We start from the raw sequence: 22,784 nt of genomic DNA on the forward strand, positions 1-22,784 counted from the left end.
CATTACATTTCAACTTGAAAAGGCTTTGAAGAAAGTCAATCCAGAATCAGTTGTAGTGTTTTTAAATTGAATTAAATGACTTCATCTCATATGGCTAATTAGGTATAGGAGCCCAAGACAGTTTATGTTAAATTATTAATTATAGTTCAGTTTTGTCTGAGAGTCTGCCTATACAAAATACCATCATGACAGGCTAAATTGTGTTGCAACATTTTACAAGGAACACCTTTGAAAACCACTTTCCCCTTTAGCTGCTTCCAAAAGCTGCTTTCATTCTACACTCCATTAGCAGTCCAAAGTTCAGTATTAGTTGTTCGGAAATAAACTATCTCTCTCGCTCTCCACCTTAGAGGGAAATATGTTGGAGGCATTGTGCTATGGCTGATAAGAACTGACATGTTTGGGAAGTGTTTGCAGAAATATAGGGTTTGATTTTTAGTTCAGGGGCAACATAGGAGTCTGGCACAGCGTCCCCTAGGGAAAGTGCTCTAATGCACACACTCCAATCACTGACTCACTCAGCTCAAACTTAACCTGAGCCTCACTCACACATAAATACAAACAATGTGCCTCCACTCAGGCTAATGCTGCAGTGGAATGTTAGTTATGCCTCGATGGAGACGAGAGCTGAGGGGAAACCTCAGTCGGACAACATATCAGTGAAAATGTTCTCTTCTCCTTCTCTTTAAGAGCTTTGCATTGTTACATTTAATTCTGTAAAGTATAATTATACATAGTACATTAAACTGTTATTTCAAATAACCAAGGAATGTCCTGTTTGCCATATGTCTTCTTAAAGTGCAAACACAGCAACTCAAATGACTAGGCATATTAATAAGATTTGGATTTTATTTTGGATTCTCCATTGGATCATGAATGTGAACACCCTAAATTGCAATTGAATTTTTTTTTTTCTCCTTTTAAATAGCATGCCGGTCAGGTTTCTACAAGGCCTCTGCCATGGATGCATACTGTGTGAAGTGCCCTCCACACAGCTACTCAAACCAGGACAAGGCCTCTGAGTGTGTGTGCGAGAGAGGTTTCTATAGGGCAGAATCGGACCCGCGCTCTATGGCTTGCACAAGTAAGCTAAGCACCTTTCGGGTCTCCTAAATGTTTATGAAAATAAACCAGGGAAAGACTCATATCCTGCTCATTACTATCTGTTTATGTTTTATTCGGATATATATATTGGTTATATTATGGTTAGTACATAGTTATGTGGTTATACATTCTATTATTATACAATAAATGATAAGTTAGTGTAAGTGGGAACACTTTTATTTGGATAAAATATGATTTATTATTTTGAATGGCTAGTATATGGTTATGTGGTTATACAGTATATGTAAGTAAGTGGTAATACTTTACAATAAGGTTGTTGTCAACATTAGTTAACACTATAGTTAACATGAACCAACAACGAATAATGATTTTACAGCATTAATTAATGGTAAATGGTCTGCACTTTTGTGGTGCCTGTTTAACCTTAACGGTATTCAAAGCGCTTTACACTGTGACTCAGTCACCCATTCATACACCAATGGCGGCAGAGCTGCCATACATGGTGCTAGCCTACCATTGGGAGCAACTTGGGGTTCAGTGTCTTGCCCAAGGACACTTCGGCATGTGGAGTCATGTGGGCTGGGATTCAAACCACCAACCCTGTGTTTAGTGGCCTACCCGCTCTACTAACTGAGCCACAGCCTCCCCATATTCTATAAAGCATTATGATCTAACAAGAACAAACAATTGACTATTGTCAAATGCTGTGAAATATTATTGTTCATTGTTTTTAATTTGAATGCATTACCATGTAAATTCACAATTCATGTGTTCATTTGTGTTTTTGTTCATTTAGGACCACCTTCTTCGCCTGGCAAACCTATTTCCATGGCCAACGAGACAGCGGTGACACTCGAATGGAGTCCTCCTCGCGACAGTGGTGGACGTGGGGATGTCACCTACAGTGTCCACTGCAAGAAGTGCTCAGGAGAAACAGTGCCGGGGACCAGTCGAAATGCAGAGAGGTGTGTTCCCTGTGGCAGCGGTCCTCACTTCAACCCTAGGCAGTTTGGCTTGATGCATCCAAGAGTTCTGATCACAGAGCTGCAGCCCCACACCAGTTACACCTTCAGTATAGAAGCCTTGAACGGAGTCTCGGATCTCAGCCCAAGTCCACGTCAACTAGTGTCGGTCAATATCACCACCAGCAAAACAGGTGATGCTTTTAGTCCATGCCTATTAGCTTTGAAGCTATCTACTGTTTATGCTGGTAAACTCCTAACAGATGACAAAGCTAACTTTTAGTAGATATTAGCATTGAAAATGTACAGCCTTTTGTTTTTCCTGAAACCTGGACTAAAATAATTGATGTCTCATGTTGATTGGAGTTTTCTTTTAGCATATTCTTTCTAGAACTGACTAGCATTTAGCAAGTAGACTAGAAAGTAGCATATCATGGTTCATGGGTTGGATGTAAGGAAAGCCTGTTGACTATTTAGAAAATAGGATGAGTCCGCTGATATGTCCTGCCTGCAATTCCTGTTTCAAACTGCGCTTGTTAAGCTATTTCATGGGGTCTTAAAATCATTAGGAAGACTGTGTAATAACATGCTGTAAAACCTGGCACAATGTAAATGTCAGCGATTAAGGTTTTACAAGGACATACATGTTTATATTCTTTTTTATTTTTTTTTACTTTTTTTATTTCATTTAAAGAAAATGGCATGGAATGTTCAGTGGATACATGTCTTTATGTCTCTGTGAAAAGGGTCTTGGTTTTATGTAGTATTTCAATTTGATTGCAACCTTTTTCTTTTGAACATTTATCTCACCCCCGCTTTTAAATCACAGAGGCTTTAGTCACGGATAATTCTTGTATCCCGCTGCCTCTTCTGCTATTGAATGTTACACAGGCACATGACCTTTAAACCTTCTCTCAGTGTGCCTCACGGCCTGTCATTGGTCAAGAGGAGGGACTGGATCTCCTGATCTGTGGTTTAGTATGATTCATCCCCTCTCAACAGAGAACAAGAGAGAGAGAGAGACTGGGAGCGAGAGTTTGCGTAATGAGAAGCCTGCGAGTCGAGTCGCCCAGGATGCCCAGATCAACAGTCTCTCACTCTTATGAGACCTGACAGTGCTGTAACCATGGTAACGGAGAGTGGCGGAGCCAGATCGAGGTATACGTAACCATGATTGGCCTATATTTTGAGTGCTTGGCCTCTGATCCGCACTGCTTGAAATATTCAAGAGACAATCCAGCGTGTGTCAAGAGACCTTTGGGATGATGTAAAGGCTGTATTTGCATGTTGTGCAAGATGAGAATGTTCAATGTACATCTTTCATCCACAGGTGTGTGATTGATGGCAGACAGAATCTTTATAAATGCAGAATGTGACATAAAATAGCACAGATACATCATACTGTATAGAGCTGACAGTTCCATGACTTCATAAAGAGCATACAGAATGTAGAAGATTCAGATGCAGATGTTTAATGCTAAAAAAAACTAAGTTTATGATCTTTTCTAAAGCCCACTCCCAGACCTCAGATAATATTGGCATTTATACTTCAGGAGGGGACTCAATTGAAAAAGTATCATCTTATAAGTACTTGGGTATCCGGGTGGACAATAGGCTCTCTTTTAGCATGTTTTAGCATATTGAACACCTAGTGAAGGAGCTGAAAGTTAGGCTGGGTTTTTATTAGCGAAATATGGCCTGATTTAATTTAGCAGCTAGGAAAAATCTTGTATAGGCCACATTCATACACAGACTCTGTGTATCATTGTTCTCTTCGTTTTATAAGCAATTCATTGTCTAGTACACATCATTGTGTACTTTATAATTTGGTCTTGTGGCCTTCATTAAGCTTAAAGAGACAGCATCACTGTTTGGTTTTTTTTATGTATAAAGCCATACAGGGAAAACTACCTCCTTATTTGTGCGATCTTTTGTCACTCATCAATAGCTGTTATGATTCTCACTCCTCTAGATGGCTACTCTACAGGGTACCCAGGATTTGCTTTAATCTGGGTAAAACATCTTTTTATTATTTTGCACCTTGGTCATGGAATTCCCTCCAGAACACATTACATATAAATCACTCTGTTACCTTGGGTGAATTCATCTAGGGATTAGTATGAAATCTAGGATCATTAGTTTGAGCAATAGTAATAGTGATTCTTGCCTCATCATCTGCTACTGCTACTACTACTACTGCTACTGATGTGGTGGTGGCATAGTGGGCTAAAGCACATAACTGTTAATCAGAAGGTCGCTGGTTCGATCCCCACGGCCACCACCATTGTGTCCTTTAGCAAGGCACTTAACTCCAGGTTGCTCTGGGGGGATTGTCCCTGTAATAAATGCACTGTAAGCCGCTTTGGATAAAAGCGTCTGCCAAATTCGTAAATGTACTGCTACTGCTACTACAACTACAGCTGCTACTACTACTACTAACAATCTAATTATTAATTTTAATATATATAAATAATAATATAATAATATATTATATTTATATATAATTATTTCAAGGATATTATATATTTCATGGGGTTTTAAAATTATTTTGTTCTGTTTAGGAAGACTGCGTTAATAACACGGCATAAAACCTGGCACAATGTAAATGTCAGCGATTAAGGTTTTACAAAGACATACATGTTTATATTATTTTTTTCTTCTTGTTTTCCTTTCATTCAAAAAATGGCATGGAATGTTCAGTGGATACATGTCTTTATGTCTCTGTGAATAGGGTCTTGGTTTTATGTAGTATTTCGATTTGAATGCAACCTTTTTCTTTTGAATATTTACTACTACTACTTGTGAAATGGATTGCTGAGAACTGTATGCCAATGATTGTCTTATGATCAATAATATGGTAGTAAACAATACATTGTATTCTAAAGCCGCTTTTTGTATTGTCTTATCAATGATTAACTCTTCTGCTACAAGAATGTAATGCATTTTAATTATCTGAATATTTTTTATTTGATATATATATATATATATATATATTTGTAATATAAATACATATCTTTTATATATGTATAATTATATATTGATTTAAATATGTATAATAATTTTATATTGAATTATTGTTATATGATGGGCTTTCTCAGCAAATATTTGTATATGCGATTAATCGCGATTAATTAATCGGGACACCATGTAATTAATTAGATTACAAATTTTAATTGATTGACAGCCCTAATTTTAATATGATATTCAGTGTATTATTATTAGTATGAAATAATACTGGTATTGTTGTTATTATTATTATTATTATTAATAATAATATGAATAACAATAATAACAACATTATTACTGTTAATAATATTAATTATTATTATGAATAATTATAATATTAATAACAATAATACAAATTTTATTATTGTTAATAATATTAATTATAATTATCATTATTTATAATAATAACAATTATAATAATAATATCATAGCCTACCATTTTATGTTCCTTTCAAGTACTATAAATCAAGTACCACCCTACATCATTTCCATCTAAATCTTTTGTTTCAATATGTCTCATTAAGGAAGTTAAATATGTTGTGAATTCCATTTTATATCGTCTTTTAATTGAATTGCATTATATCTTTTGTCCTGTGCATCTGTATTTTATTGTTACACACTAAACCTCTGCCTCTCACCTGCCACCTTGATATTTAGCAACACTGTCCCAAACATTACCCTTAGCTGAAGTCTTTTCCCTCTGAGTATCAGTGTAGCTGTTTGTTTATCAGTATTATAGTGTTTGTGTGTTGAGCAGTTAGCAGTGTCATTGTGTCAGCACTGCGTGGCAGATCAGAGTAGTGTATGCAGGGTTAATACTTACTCTTCTTGCACACAGACAGCTCATTAAAGATCGAATCATCAGCTCCTTCATTCATCACTAGTAGCCGGGGTCCAAAACGGGAGGCCCTCGTTTGTACTCACAATCTGACACCGTCATTAGCACCTCTGTGTGTCTCTTTCTCTCAGCTCAGGGCGGGTCGGTAACACTGCTGTTGTACGAATAGATGGGTTGAGGTGCTCTGGCTCTTTGACAGTGATGTAGTGTGGGTGAAAATTACTCACGTGCAGAATAATTTAGCTCTCCCAAAAAAGAAAAGACGCTTGCTCCACCAGCTATCTCTTATTCTTTAATTAGAAGTGCAATTAATCCTCCTGTTTTACATAGGAGATCAATCTCAATTAATCTCTCTCTCTCTCTCTGTCTCTCTCTCTCTCTCTAACTTTCTCGCTCTCTGTCTCTTTCTCTCAAGATCCAAGATGATTTCAAAGTTGACCCTATATACTTTTAGCAATATGATTACTCCAGCTAGAGTATATTTAATTGCTGGTTGTTTAATTACTCTGTTCTCGCTTATCTTATTTTTAAAAATGGTCATATTTTATTTTCTTGAATCTCCTTCCGTATTTATGAATATGAACTTTTATGTTTATATATATATATATATATATATATATATATATATATATATATATATATATATATATATATATATCTCTCTTTGGAAAAGCACTTATTATTTTTGTTGTTGTTGTTGTAAACACTGTTCTAAATGTGCTATATAAATGGTATAATTATTTTCTTATTCCCTTTCAGTCAGCGTAATCGTAAAGGAATGGAAGGGAACCGACAGTGTTACATTGGCATGGCAGGGTCCAGAGTCATCCGATGGGACTGTTGTGGAATATGAGGTTACCTATTATGAAAAGGTTAGTGACTTTGGTCTTTCTCCAGCACACGCTAATGGTGTAATCTCATGACCTTTTGGCCCTATATGAGTCTCTTCTGCACCGATTGGACATATGGCACGTGGACTTTTATCAGACCCTGGGGAGAGGCTGTAATGTTAACACATAGACATGCTCTGTTCGGTCCCAATTAACTTTCATGGACGTCTACTGCCTCCCAAAACCCTTTGAGGTTGTCAAATATGAATTGATGACATTATTTTTCTGAACAATAATTCACTCTTGCGGGAGGTAACTATAATTGTACAAAGAGAAATCTCTTGGTATTATGCTGACACACTTCATTACTACAGCAACTTACATAGATAAACCAGACATTGACTACACTGCCTGAACAAATGGATCCGATTTCATTACTTGCAAGATGACAGTGCAAACAATCAGTCCAAAAGTTCAGATTTAAAAGCCAAATCATGTGCAGTTTGAACAAATCCCTAAACATCATTCACGTTTTCTGCGATAACACTGCTATACGCATGTAAAAGCGGGTAAGTGAATTAGTGCCATTAGTGGTTAAGATCCCTTGGTGACACCCTCCTGCAACAGAATATTTGGCTGTGTGGCAGTAAGACATGGTGACAGGTAATTATTATGATTTATTCAGGTGATTGTGGGCTATGTGGCTTTTAGATGGCTCGCACAGATGGACAAGCTTGGCCGCCGCTGTGCTCACAATCTGTTTGATGCTGCCCGTTTGGCCCATCGTGGATTTAATAGCACCACAGGAAATTTAACCATCCCTCTCTCGCAGGGTGTGGCATTCCTGGCTGGAACGTTAGTTTTCCCTAAATGAGTTGCCACATGCCTTTTTAGTGAAGAGCTTACATGAAGGATGATGAATGGATATCAGTAAGCTGTGAAATATTAACATGAACACATTGTTGGTAATTCTCTATAGGATTGGACAGTGAGAATCGGACAATGAGGCGACAGAGTGCAGTCAATAGGATTGATGTCATTTATCTGGATAAATTCCAGTTACTGGGTAGCTTAAAATCTGTTAGGTCCTTAAAAAATGCAGAAATTGTCAGTCCATCAGTCTACATGAAAAGCATAATTTTAGTGCTCATTGGCAAAGGGTGCTTGAATGAGCACTAAATCCCAGGGAAGCCATCTGAACTAATTGTAATTGGCAATTGACTGATTTGAATCCAATCTGCATGCTTTGTTCTTTGTTTTTTCATTTGTTTTATTGAATGTGAGCCAAACTCTGTGAAGTTCATGCAGTCTCATAGGGCTTGCTAATACTACAGCAAGGCATTCAAGTAGAGATCGAACAGAGGCATCTGTCTTCATTGAAAGCAGCCTTGTTCACTTATTGTTTTTTTCTTTCTCATTTAGAATCAGCAGGATCAGAACTACACGGTGCTGAAGACCAAATCTAACAGTATGATAGTAGATGGACTCAAGCCAGGAACTACGTACGTGTTCAGGGTTCGAGCCCGTACAGATGGTGGCTATGGGAACTACAGGGGCGAGATCGAGTTGGAGACCAGCCACGAAGGTGAGTGGAAAACTATCTTTCATACACCTTCATAAACCATCCCTGTCTATTTTTGTCTCTTTTGTCCAGATATTGTTATTCTTAAAATGTGATTTAGCAAAAACATTCTTTAGTGCTGCATACTTTGGAAAACGATGACACTTGGGAATGGGGGGTATATGAAATCAATGCGTTTTCAAATGAAAATGTATTAGTGTGGACGTGGCCTAAAATTCTTATTTTCAAAATACACAACTCATCCACCAAGTAATGTAGTTAGCTTAGATGTACCCTAGCATTAACTGATGTTGGCTGGTCGAACACGCAACAAACCAGATGAAAAATAGAGATGGTAGAAGCATTTTAAAGTTGCCAGTTTCTTCACATGCCCACAAAATTTAGTTTCATCACACTCGTAGTAAAAATATTCAGTCAGGGAACCGAATAATTAATACATTGCAAAGAGGATTGAAAATATCAGCAATATCCACAGTCGCTGACATTAATGAATGAATAAAATACAACAGGTGTATTGTTTTACACATACACTAAATGCTGCTTATGTGTACACAACACAGAGTTACAGATGTTATAAACAGATGTGGCTACTTGTCACATTTCTCTCATGAAACATAAACAAAATATGAGAAACTGTTACACACGATTACTTAAAGAAAATTCTCCCATTTAAAACAAGCCCAAAACTATGGTTATATATGTGCCAAAATTCTGCACACGCAAAATTGTAATTGGATTATGCAAAATTATATTTTGAGCACACAAAATTGTGCACGCAAGATGATATTTTGAGAGCAAAAAAGTAATTAGCCAAATACAGTTAAAGTCGGTTTTTCACAATTCCTGACATTTAATTGTAGAAAATATTCCCTGTCTTAGTTCGGTTAGGATCACTACTTTATTTTTAAGAACGTGAAATGTCAGAATAATAGTAGAGATAATTATTTATTTTAGCTTTTATTTCTTTCATCACATTTCCAGTGAGTCAGAAGTTTACATACACTGTTAGTATTTGGTAGCATTGCCTTTAAATTGTTTAACTTGTGTCAAACACTTGGGTAGCCTTCCACAAGCTTCCTCCAGACAGAACTGGTGTAACTGAGTCAGGTTTTTCGGCCTCCTTGCTCGCACACGCTTTTTCAGATTGATGCCAGGGCTTTGTGATGCCACTCCAATACTTTGACTTTGTTGTCCTTAAGCCATTTTGCCACAACTTTAGATGTACGCTAGGGGTCATTGTCCATTTGGAAGACCCATTTGCGACCGAGCTTTAACTTCCTGTCTGATGTCCTGAGATGCTGCTTCAGTATTTCCACATAATTTTCCTTCCTCATGATGCCATCTATATTGTGAAGTGCACCAGTCTCTCCTGCAGTAAAGCACCCCCACAACATGATGCTGCCAAAAATTATTTGCTGTGGCATTGAAAGAATAAATTTGGAAGAACAAATCTACAAATTGGAAAAGATGCAATCTGTTGGATTTTCATTACCCAATTAGCACTCTTTTCACCTGTGACCTCATTATACATCTTACCTATGTGACTTGTGTTTTTTGTGTAGCCGAATTTCAAACATTATGAGTAAACACGCTACTGTGACAGACAGAAAACATAGACGAGTTATTGAAAAGGAAAACTGTCTACAGTGGTAATGTGGGACAGCGGTGTGCCGGTTTATTCATAAAAAGTGTGCCGTGGCAGAAAAGAGGTTGGGAAACACTGCCCTAACCTGTGTCACATCTGTGTATTTCTTCATCACACGTTGCTGATTGAATTTCCGATCTGCTGTGTGCATAGAAAGAGTCTGTGAAATATTCATACATGTGAACACTCTCAATTAGTCCCCTGAGATAGACTAAGCTCGTCCCATGCAGCAGTTTGCTCTCCTACTAAAGTGTTTGAAGTCTGAACAAGTAGATTTTCTGTCAGTGTTCCTCTGGTGTGTGAGAATCTGAAAGTAGGCAGATTCTGGAACACAAGCTATGTGTCTCATAGTGTATGTACCACATGGTATACGCCACAGTTTTGTGGGCATATTAAAATGAGAGGGGACGCTTTCTTGAATCTTTTATTTTATTTCTTTTCCAGAGTTTCTGCTTATTTTACATCCGTTCACATTGTTTTTGTACATAAATTAATAAGTAGTAATAATTTATATTTTTGATTGTGATATCTCTTGTGTTGTCATATGGTTCAATCTAACCATAAAAAGGAGCCAGCCATTGTTTTAATTTTGTTTACTTTGTCTAACTAAATTTCTGCTGTTGTACTATGATTATTATAGAACATTTCCTAATTTTGATACATAATGATAAGAACGACGTACTGTATAAAATCCCTGCTCTAATTTAAGCCTCTCTTATCTTTCTTCCAGACATGTTGGCGGTTGGAGACCCAAACCAGCAAACCATCCTGGCCATCTCGGTGGCTGGTGGTGCAGTTCTGCTGGTCTTACTGGTGGCCTGTTTTGTCGTGAGTGGACGGTAAGAGTACATTCTTCTTCTCTGATCTTACTCTTATTGTAGGTGTGAATGAGGTCTTGCCACATTCTTATCAATAACTACTAATACTATTTTTAAAACTACACACTAATATTATGACTGAATTCTGAAGGATCAGAAATATATTTTATTTTGTCGAGGGGCAATATTTGCCCCCTAGAGCTTTTTTTTACCTTTTAGAGGGAATCATTTTTCAAATCATATATAAAAATGTGTGTGTCTTCCTTTTATTTAACACACATTCATTTATTAAAATGTATTCTTATTCTGAGTAACTAGGCTGTTACCTATACAATTAAATCAGTTGCAACTGATAACTGGAATTAAATATTAGGAAATAGATCAGAATTTACAAATAAAAAAAGAGCTATTCATCATGGTGGGAATTTTTACCTGCACATATTGAATTTCAAGGGTATTTTTATAACTTTCTGTGCCATTTTTGCCCCAAGCATCAATAATGTCCTACCCTGTTAATTGGGTGTTCTGAGTAGTTCAGTTTGGATAAATCAGTGCTAATTAGGGTTGTTTAACCATCAATAGATATATATGAAAGATGCAGGAAGCATTTTTCATTCAATAAGAGAGGAACCGCAAATACAGAAAGACAGAATAGACCAAATGAGATGTTGTTGTGTCTATTTCTGTGAGTGCGCTTTTGTTTGTGTGCATGAGCCCATTTAGACAAAATCAAAATGACACATTCTGTAATTGTTTAGACCTATGATTGCAGACACTGATCTGTGAAGATGAAAGCAAATACTTGAGAGAACAATTGAGAGAGAGATGGAGTGACATGAAGGAGAAACACAAGCGTATACGCGCTGTACGTCTGAGAATGGAGGAGCTCATGAAATGGAAATGACAGGAAAGGGTTCATCAGACGAGAAGAGCAACAGAAAGAAACAAAATAAACCTCTCTCCATGACATGAAATGGTCAGGTTTCGATCATGAGAGTCATGACCTGATCTTTGTGTAGATGGGCATCCTTTTAAATTTTTCCTTGGGTTGTCACAACTGTTCTCTGTAGGGATGGGACTCATGAGGAATTTAAAATAATAGTTCACCCAAAATTGTTCAAACCAAAAATTATGTCATCGTTTACTCACATTTGTGTTGTTCCAAACTGTATTATTTCTTTTTTTTTCTTTCATGGAACACAAAATGTTATGTTTTTGAAGAATGTTCGCCTCAGTCACCATTGTTTTCATTGTATGAAAAAAGATGCAATGAAAGTGAATGGTGACTGAGGCGAACATTCTTCCTAAACATCAAATGTTGTGTTCCACGAAAGAAAGCCAGTCATATGGGTTTGGAACAACATTTGGGTGAACTATCCCTTTGACGATTCTGGTTCATTGTTGATTGTTGGACTCTATATGATGTAGTATGTTATAACATGGAATGAGATTTCCATCTGCTTTTCAGTTTGTAACCCATAATGCACTGTGACTGACAGGTCCCATAGGATGTGTTGTGCCAGCCAAGCTAATGCCTTCAAGCCAAAACCTTGGTGCTGCCACATCTTATCCACCCCCCTCTTGTTATATGTGTGACTGTTTGTGGAAAACCCTCATGGAGGTTTTGATACTGATTTTATGCAACATGCTTCCAGTGCAGTGTAGAAGACAATGTATTGTAATGAAAAGCTAAACTCTGTAATTGCATTTGGTCACTTGGCATCGGATTATACTGTGCCATATACAAGACTTAACAGACTATTCAGTTTATATTGTACACCGAGTTCTTTTCATTGCTTTGATAACTTCAACTATGCTTTCATAGAGGGCAACTCTCCACAATTGACAGTTCTAGGTCACTGAGTCCTGATTCCCTTGCTGAGTGTATGTGTATATATATATATATATACACTGGCAGGCAAACGTTTGGAATAATGTACAGACTTTGCTGTTTCAGAAGGAAATTGGTACTTAAAATCATGGTCTACTCGTTTGCCTTCTGTTTGTACGCCAAAGTTAAAGTTGGTTCAAGGAATGTGAAGAGTTGAGGCATGTTTAACATCTTCAGTTTCGTTCTTTGCACCAAGATGGGCTGGCAGAGATTGGAGTTAGCCAAGTTTCTTGTACAAGATGAAAAACAGCTCTGATTTGGTGGTGATGGTGCTGGCAGATGGTCCTCGTTCTTTTTTCATTTTTTTTATTCAGTTTTTTGCTTGTATCTGAAAAAGCATTTTAAAAATGGTGGACACACTTTGAAGATGTAGGATCCACTTGATTGTTCCTATGGAACGTTTCAAAACAATGACAGATGCTGCAGTACCTCTGACAGGTGCCTCATACCAAAGGACGAGCACATTTGCAAGTCTGAAAAGCATCTTATGCCAGCCTTAATACGGAATAGAGCTGGACGATTTGGGTCGTTGCTATTAAAGCAATTCCTCTCACATCATGTTGAACGACTACCACACCATTCGCTAAAACTCATGTTGTATAAAATTAGTTCAGTTTAATTCTAAAATCTTGAAGCTGAATGCTGTATGTTGCATAAAATGATGAATGGTTTGTCTGTTATAAAATTAAATGGTTGAGGTTATTGCATTTCTCTATTGTCGTATTTTGTGTCTGTGTTGCTTTAGGATCCTTTTGGTTGTTGTTTTTATTTTATCAATATTTGGCAGCTTTTTTTGTGTGGGAAATGATTCAGCAGAGACAAATTACGAATTATGTAATTAAATAAATTCACACCTCATAAAGCAGTAAACAATTAAACAGCTGCTCTCTGAGAGTCGGTTATTCCATGGGACTCTTTGAAACTTAATGACAGAGTAAATGATTTGATTCTCTTAAATTGTACAAACAGAAAATTGCCCCTTGAGGACAAAAGTTTACCAAAAAATGTATAATGCACCTTGGAACCAAAAGGCAAACAGATTGTGGGCTGCTCCTCTGTGCTAATTTTGAATACTAGTTTTGAGATGGTCCCAAAACCCAGCAGCAAGTACAGAAATGGTTTGGTGCATCAGAAACTACAGTGAGAGGTATCAGGGCCTGCCACAGTGTGGACAAATAACACATTTATGTTATTGCCTGTGTAGCAGTGGTTTAATTGTGAATGAGAGAAATATTTTTCTTGTAAATTGCATTAATGTACTGACAATGTGAGTAAGTGGGGGTTGTAAATGTGCTGTGGTATTCATTTCTATGTTCAAGCAATATAGATAGAGGCACAGGCGATGCTTAACAGGGCTTTTTTTTGGTTGATTTAGTGCAGGCATTAACTGTATCTCCCTCTGGGGTAAGAGACCATACCATCCACCTTAATCAGAGTGAGACTATTCAGTCAGTCCTTTTGTATGTGCTTTAACACAGAAACATGGCCACACATGCAAGCAATCCAGAACTACTGTGCTATTTCAAAATGGTTGCATGAGCATGGTTGGCTTTTACAGGCTTTTTTTCCCCCCAAACAGCTCAATATTTGGAATATCAGCTCCATCTGGCTATTTCACCATCTTTCCAAGCAGAAATTGCTGCCCGAGTAGATCCTGAACACAGCCGTGCTTCAGTTAGAATTACATTTCCCTCCGTTTGATTGGGGGCCAGCTTTAGATATGGCCAGACGTGTCACCGGAACATTCCGGAATGTAGAGGTGGCTGATATGTTGGATGCATGTGCCATAGTTGGAGATAGAACAGGCTTGATCATCCATCACTTACATTTTCCTCTGGAATTCAATTAGCGTAATGAACCCTTGCCTAACTGATAGAGTCTGTGTTTTTAAAACACCTGTCAGAGGAGCTCAGAATTTATGAGTATCCATTTCCTCCAAACACACAATCATTTCCTCTTTTTATAATTAGCCTCACTGTAAATCTGTCAGATATTTTTTCTCAGGTAGTAGGAAAAGATAAAAGATGAGTCTCTAGAGACGGCAATGTCATTAACTAGGTGCAAGATAGATGATTTCTGAGATTATCAAACTTAATTGAAAGGTAGTATACTCACAGAATACAGTTGAGAAATATTTTTGTGGGGTTCAACATTACTAAATGTGTTTGCAAAAACATGAAAATTACATGACTTTGGAAAACAGAGCAGGAAAAAGATATAACACTGTTCCTTATATTAAAAAAGTAGGTATGGGTAAAAATATAGATTTTTACAATAAATCGTGCACCATAAGGCACCAAGGCCCTTTCACTGCATGTTTTTTTGCTTTGGCTCGTCATGTCTAATGAGTGTCCAAAGATTATATCAAAACATTTTGGGAAACACTGCTTTATATATGTATCATGGCAGTTTCAATTGGAAAAAGGGGAACCTGCATAAATATAGTTAATAATCGATGATATAGTCTGCAAACACAATGGCTTACAGATGTTTCAGCTCTTTGTTTAAAGTTTCCCAAGGTAAAACACATGCTTTAGTGAACCATAGCAAATTAACATTGTCCTTAGGAGCATGGCAACAGACGAGGACATCTGCAGAGTCAAATTTTGTTCTGTTGTGCATGCCATCCCTCTGGGATGTTTTGTCCAAGCCGAAGGCTTGGCATGTACTTGTGGCATCCCAAAACTCAGAGCTGGCCAGCCATCCACTGCATGCTGATCAGATCTCAGGTCTCAGCGGGGAGCTGCTTTACCTCGTTAGCTAAATGAAATGAAATGTCATTATGTAATTAACTAGTTTGTGGGTCAAAGGACAGAGATAACATGTTAAAAATGGCTTTATGTTATGTTCACACCTCATCGTGCCATGTTGAAAGACACAAAACCCCTTAGATATATGTCACAACATATAATTCTAATGGGTGGTATAGTCTAGTGGTTTATTACCTGGGTTGGTGACTGAAAGGTTGTTTGTTCAAATCCTGCTAGGGGATGATTAATGAGCTATCATTATTGTTAGATTGTAAGATAATTGAAGAAATAATTTATCCAAAAATGTATTATCTGTCATCATGCCATTCCATACCCATATAGCATGACTTTTTCTTTAGTGGAGCAACAAATAAAGGGAGATGAGTTGCTTTTTTCAATGGAACTGAATTGGTTATACTGCACCGTAAAAGAGGTCAATATGAGTTGTGTGCTTTTGAAGCCATGCAGTACAATACCTTTGTGTGAGGAACAGACAGAAATTTAAGTCATTATTCGCTGATAGTCCTTCCTTCTGCATTAAGTAATTGTCAAATATGATGTGAATTTGAGACCCACAATAGAGTAATTAGTGATCACTACTTTACTGTATATCCTCATTCACTCTTCTGTCTCTCTCTAAATGCCTGTGATAGGCGGTCTTATTCAGCACACATTCTTAGTTCCCCTTTGCTGGCCAGACAGTTTAAGAGACTCTCTTTTGCACCTTTGCACTCCACATCCCTCTCAAACACTCAGGAGATAGAGAAAGACGTGAGCCCTGTTAGCATAAACAAAGCCGCACCACTGCACTGTCACCTGCAGATACAAGCTTCACACTGTGAGAGCAGAAGAAAAGACAAAAGCGAGGAAGAAGAAAGAGAGAAAGAAACTGGTTCACAAACAAAAGGGCTTCCAGTGGTGTAGGGCTGTGCAATGTCTTTCACCGCACAAAAGGGGATTTCAGGACTGCTTCGGAGCTGAAAAATGTGTTAATTGCAGACTCCCAAACACTAGTCTGTCGCTTCTTTTATAATTTGGCGTTAAAACAGAATATGCAAATAAAAATGAGTGCACACAGGAAAGCAAATTTGAGTGACAAGAGAGGTTGAAGGGTGGAATCGCACTTCGCTTTAGAAGCTCCTGGGTGTCCCGCAGTGAGGGAAGTGTTTCATCAGCCTGTGCACCGAGCTACAGGTGCAAGGGGGAGGGATCCGTCCGCGGTACCTCAAGGGACAACCAGGGTAGGTTAGGGAACATGCGGTGTCTGATTCGGGAGGGTCGATTTACTCTCGCTGATTACCACATGCTCCAGTCAGGGCAGCCCACCTCCTCTTCACCCCTCTTCACCCCTGCAGCCCTGCACCACTGTGCAAGTATGTTACGCTTAATAGACCGTGTTTCTCACATGGGGCAGTTAAAGATCGAAGGGGTGGGGGTAGTACCTGCACACAGATGCTCACTATGCCTCAAGCATTTATTTAGGGGGATGTGGGGTGTGGGTGACTGATGAACAGGTGGGGTCTCTCTTGAGACCTCCAGTCTCATTAAAAGCAGCAGAGAGGAAACAACACACATGTACCCCTAAACCCCCCACCAGACGGGGCTCTACAACAGCTGAAAGGAAAGATTTACCCCCTCTAGCTCCACAGGGAGATGCAACAGACTGGATTAGAGCAGACATGAATGAACCCAGTGGTCTTCTCGTTATGTAATAGACCCCCAGGTCTGCTCTTGCCCCAACCCCGGCCTCGGGCCTTGATGCTTTGACTGCTTCGGGGGCAGCTGAGCACTCTCGACTGTTGAAAGAGGAGTTCAGTATCCAAATATTGATTTGGATTGTTAACCGTGTATAAAATCAATCCTCAAACCAAAATACTGTTAACCCTTTCAAATGATCACTTTGCCACATATGCTACAAAAGTAACAGCAGCTTAATTAGTGGTCTGATTGCAGAGTTCTTGATAGTTTTCAGTAGTCAATGTGGTCTGATGACAAGAACACAAGGTTTTTTGTTGGTCAGGCTCACTTTGCATTCATGCCTACTTATAATGAAGTGGTAGTTCAGGTGTTAAATTGGGATTTAAAAAATGAGGCAACCCTAAAATCTGATCTGGTTATATGATTCTTGCTTTTGATATAACTAGTACTGGGTTCAAATGCAATAAAATCAGACATGGGTGATGCATTTTTGCTGTAATTTAGCAGTGTAAATCTATCCAAATTGTTTATTATATTTATTGTACATTTCTGACATTATACTTTGTGTTATTGCCTGTTAAACTGGCATTAATAAAAAGAAAATTAATTATAGATTAATATAAATAACTAGTCAACTCTGCTGTGATGGGGTTTGAAAAACAGCTGAGAAGAAAGTGACAGTAAATTTAAACCAATAGTAAATTATTTTTCCTCATTTGAATTTTTTATTTTGTTCCGCAAAAATGATATTTGAGGTGGTCCCCCATTCATCACTATAGAAGTTTATCGCACTATATTTTACTTCCACGTTTCAAACCTGGAAATGTGAAAAGGGTCCATTGAAGGAGAATGCTCACTAAATACAGACAGAATGACAAACTGAATCAAACAAAAAACTAGACTGGAGCATACAAGGATGGATTGGATTGGAATACAAAACTGCTTAGAAATGTATATATATTTTTTTCCTTTTTGAAATGAATTTTCCCAATTTAATCCCTATATATTATACTATCTCTACGCAATGGTCCTCTTTTTGTTATCAAAATTATGCTAAATCTATGATCTACTCTAGTATACATTTTTATTCATATGTGGAAAAATAGACCTGTATTGAGCCACTGTCCTGTTGAAACAGATTTTGTTTTACCTGGTCCCCAACTGTAGTGCCTGTCTATAGATGTTCAACAGTAATTCGCCAAATGGGTTTTGTCAGAGACCATTCTAATTTCAACATACTATAATTACTATGGTTAATCAGTCTCTGACATTACATTTTTGGCTATATATTCTGCCAAAGACATGACGTGAAAAGGGAATGTGTGTGTGTTTGTGCATGTGTGTGTGTGTGTTGGTGTGTGTCATAAAGAGGATTAAATGAATATTGAACATAATTATCAGTCTTACGTTGGCCACCTTTCCTCCCCAGTGTATTGGAATATTCATTATCTGGGGCTTTTCCTTATTCATGATCCCACTGTGAGATATGATGTAGTTAATGATAAAGTCAGAGGTGACAGGAATGTATTTTCCTGCTCTGTTGCAGGAGCTGGTGCTAAAGAGAGGATTAGGGCAGTGAAATATGACATTGGGGGATGGGAACTGGACTCTTAAAGCACATTATTGTTAAACTACTCTGTAAAGAGGAGAGTAGAATATATATATATATATATATATATATATATATATATATATATATATATATATGAAAATGGTAATGAATGTAGATTTAAATCTACAGAGTACTGGTCTGGCTATATATTTAGTCAGACCAGCCCTCTGTAGATTTAAATCTACATTTATCACCATTTTTATTGTCTGATGAATCTGTGGTAGTGGAATTAATGTCTCTGAGAGAGAAATGGAGTATTCTTTTGTGTAAGTCTATTTTTTTAATTTTGCTTGTCCTATTTTGATCCTATTGTTTCAGGGGCTGTGGATATATTAAGGCAAAGCAAGACCCAGAGGAAGAGAAAATGCAGTTTCAGCATGGACGAGGTAATGCATGCAGATGAATGATTCAGTACTGCTTAAGCATGTGTTCATCCGAGATCAGTGAAATATTGGGTAAATATATATATATATATTTTTTTAGGATTTTAAAGGAATAGTTCACCCAAAAAAGACAATTCTGCTATCATTTACTCATAAAGATGTAATTCCAAACCCATCTTATTTTGGAAAAGAGAAAGGAGAATTTCTCTAAAATGTCAGCCTACTGTTTTTCATGCAACAACAATAAACGGGAACTGGAAGTTTCAAAAAGTACATAAAACCCCATAAGTGTTGGACATATGTGTAATATTCCAAGTCTTCTTAAGACATACAATAGCTTTGTGTGAGGAACAGATCAAAATTTATGTCATTATTTTGCCGGAATAATTTCTTAAAGGTTTCACATGTAATTTATCAGACGCCTAAAAGGACAGGTCAGAGATGACCTTGAAAAATGTAGGTCGTAATTGCACATTATAATTCCGACAGACTTTCTAGATGGATACAGAAAATGCATGTTTTTCCAGCACATGTTCTATTTGTCGGTAAGTGAACCGAGTTTCTTCGGGTCTCTGATGCATCTGCTGATAAATGATGTCTCTGATCGCTCTAGTTACCTAATGTGTGTTTTTCTCTAATGACACTTTTCCTGCATGCAAAGACAACGTTTAATGAGTTTGAAAATGTGGCACTCCCCTCCTTTTGGAAAATGGATGGTTCAGTCTGAGTAACTAAATTTGGAGACTGCAAAATAACTGCAACCGAGACTGCAAAATAACCCAACCATTATACTCAATCCTGTCATGTTGTTGCATTGCAGGCACACTTCCTGAAAGTCGTACTTATATTCACCCGCACACATACGAGGACCCCAACCAGGCTGTGCGAGATTTCGCCAAAGAGATAGAAGTCTCTAACATCCGAATTGAGAGAGTTATTGGGGCAGGTAAGTCAAAACTCACAACATAATATACAGAAGTAGGACCTCTTCCTAGATTAGCATATTTTGTGGAACAATATTCCAATCAACCTATCATTTCCCTGTGGGGAAATTCCACTAATTGATTGTCTCTTCTTTGACACCCAGGTGAGTTTGGAGAAGTGTGCAGTGGGCGTTTGAGGCTGCCCAGTAAGAGAGAAATCCACGTGGCCATTAAGAGTCTTAAAGCTGGATACTCAGATCAGCAGAGACGAGATTTCCTGAGTGAGGCCAGCATCATGGGCCAGTTTGACCACCCCAACATCATTAGACTGGAGGGAGTTGTCACCAGATGTGAGCATTTTCAACAACACACACACACACACACACACACACACACACACACACACACGCACACGCACACACACACACACACATACGTTGGGTTTCCATGTTTTATGGGGATTTTCCATAGACATAATGGTTTTTATACTGTACAAACTTTATATTATATCCCCTAAACCTAACCCAACCCCTAAACCTAACCCTCACAGAAAACTTTCTGCATTTTTACATTTTCAAAAAACATAATTTAGTGTGATTTCTAAGCTGTTTTCCTCATGGGGACTGACAAAATGTCCCCACAAGGAAAAACGTTAGGGTTTTACTATCCTTATGAGGACATTTGGTCCCCACAAAGTGAGGGGACCAAACATGCTCGCTCTAGCTCTCTCTCTCTCTCTCTCTCTCTCTCACACACACACACACACACACACACACACACACACACACACGCACACACACACACAGTCTTTGTTTGTATATCATTGTAGGGGCCTTCTATTGTTTTTAAATTAAAACAACTTTAAACGTTTAAAAATCCTTTTGGATTTGCTAGTGTGAAATTACTATTTATATATTTATAATTATTACATTATAATATATATTTATAGAAAGACAATTATTTAATCCCTTCAAAAAGTTTTCCTAGGAACCACAAAGTAGGTTCAATATATATATATATATATATATATATATATATATATATATATATATATATATATATATATGTATATGTATAGGTTTTACCTTCTGTGGGATTTGTATTTTATTTATATAACAAGTCCCCATAGAAATAAAAAAAAACCCGACAAACACACTCACACACATACAACATAGTTTTTACCCCCTGTGTTTTCCTTAGAGATACTTGACCTTACTGTCTTATCTTTGGCAAATACAAAATACCAGATCATGAATATTCATTTGATTGCATGTTTTGCAATATTTATATCAGTAATTTTCTGCCCTACTTCTTCAGAATACAAATGTGGTATGACAATTTGCCTTCCTTTGCTTTTATCACAGTGAATTATCATGCTAGCTGATAAGATGATGTCTACGAAAAGGTCATAGATAACTCCTTATCATGGTGAGAGTTAGCATAAATTGTTTGAAGGAATAAGAAATTCAAGAAACTATTCTATGTTTGACTTTGAATTACTGAAGGCATATTGAATCTGTATTACCAATAATTGTCTTTATTTTCCACTCTAGACAACCTGAAATGAATGCTCAATTCATCCGTGATTAGAATAGCTCCACAGGACCTTGCTTAAATTTCCAAACTTATTGAGTTTGCTGTCATTTGAAGGCTCCTATTGTTTTAAAAAGCATTGTCTTGCAACAGGTGTTTCGGTCACTACTGAGTGGTAATTTCCTCTACAGATCTCCCTTTGTGATTTATTTTTTTCCCTTTCAAACTTCTGTTGATTCAACTGACTGGCTCTGTAACAAAAGGACCATCCATATTCATGCCAGCTGCATGAATATCGATAATACAAACATGTAATTTGATGTGGGTTTTGGGGGGGATTATGAATATTCAGTGTCACGAATAGTAACATTAATCCTTGTGACATTTCCTCCCATTTCCTCTTACTCATGCAAAATGCTAATGGTGGTCTTTAGTTTGATTTGTTTCAAATACATAATAATGTTGGCAGTACAGAGCAACTTTTAGCCTATATAGTAATTAAGTAAAAGTACAGTAATTTTTTCTATTTATTCTGTGCTGGTACAACATAATTACATGGTGATGAATATAGACATTCACAAATATGTGGGTAGTAGTGGACGAAAGCGTTTATTACAAGAGAGGTTTGAAGTCTCTGAAGTTGTCAATGATAACCCTTCCTTTAAAGGGTTAAACGGTAAGAGGAGGAGTTAGCCTGCCCGGAGGAAGCCCGGGGCCTCCGTCTGGAGCCAGGCCCAGATGGAGGGCTCGTCGGCGAGCGCCTGGTGGCCGGGCTTGTCACGGAGCCCGGCTGGGCACAGCCCGAAGAAGTGACGTGGAACCCCCCTCTACATCCCTTGGGCCCACCACCCATTGGAGGAACCGCAGGAGTCGGGTGCGCTGTCATATGGGCGGCAGTGAAGGACGTGGGCCACGACGGACCAGACCCGGGCAGCAAAGGCTTGCTCTGGGGACGTGGAATGTCACCTCACTGGGGGGGAAGGAACCGGAACTAGTGAGGGAGGTGGAGCGTTACCAGTTGGATCTGGTGGGGCTTACATCGACGCACAGTTTTGGCTCTGGATCCGTACTCCTGGATAGGGGATGGACTCTATTCTTCTCTGAAGTTTCCCAGGGTGTGTGGCGACGGGCGGGTGTGGGGATACTCACGAGTCCCCGGCTGAGCCACTACGCTGGAGTTTACCCCGTGGACGAGAGGGTCGCCTCCCTACGCCTACGGGTTGTGGGGGAAAACTCTGACCGTTGTCT

The 22,784-nt window shown here is 38.1% G+C and overlaps 1 protein-coding gene across 1 annotated transcript in view; it reads left to right on the forward strand.

Annotated features, from left to right (window-relative positions):
• Positions 1-22,784, forward strand: part of LOC127635366 (ephrin type-A receptor 3-like) — a 79,880-nt gene that overhangs the window by 37,275 nt on the left and 19,821 nt on the right. Inside the window, exons 4-11 of the mRNA XM_052115349.1 lie at positions 929-1,084; positions 1,862-2,221; positions 6,631-6,743; positions 8,124-8,286; positions 10,659-10,767; positions 19,016-19,083; positions 19,901-20,026; positions 20,168-20,353. Coding sequence (XP_051971309.1) covers positions 929-1,084; positions 1,862-2,221; positions 6,631-6,743; positions 8,124-8,286; positions 10,659-10,767; positions 19,016-19,083; positions 19,901-20,026; positions 20,168-20,353 — 1,281 coding nt within the window. The remainder of the gene's footprint in view (positions 1-928; positions 1,085-1,861; positions 2,222-6,630; positions 6,744-8,123; positions 8,287-10,658; positions 10,768-19,015; positions 19,084-19,900; positions 20,027-20,167; positions 20,354-22,784) is intronic.

The sequence above is a fragment of the Xyrauchen texanus genome, chromosome 42 (genome assembly GCF_025860055.1).
Source record: "Xyrauchen texanus isolate HMW12.3.18 chromosome 42, RBS_HiC_50CHRs, whole genome shotgun sequence".
NCBI classification, from domain to species: domain Eukaryota; kingdom Metazoa; phylum Chordata; class Actinopteri; order Cypriniformes; family Catostomidae; genus Xyrauchen; species Xyrauchen texanus.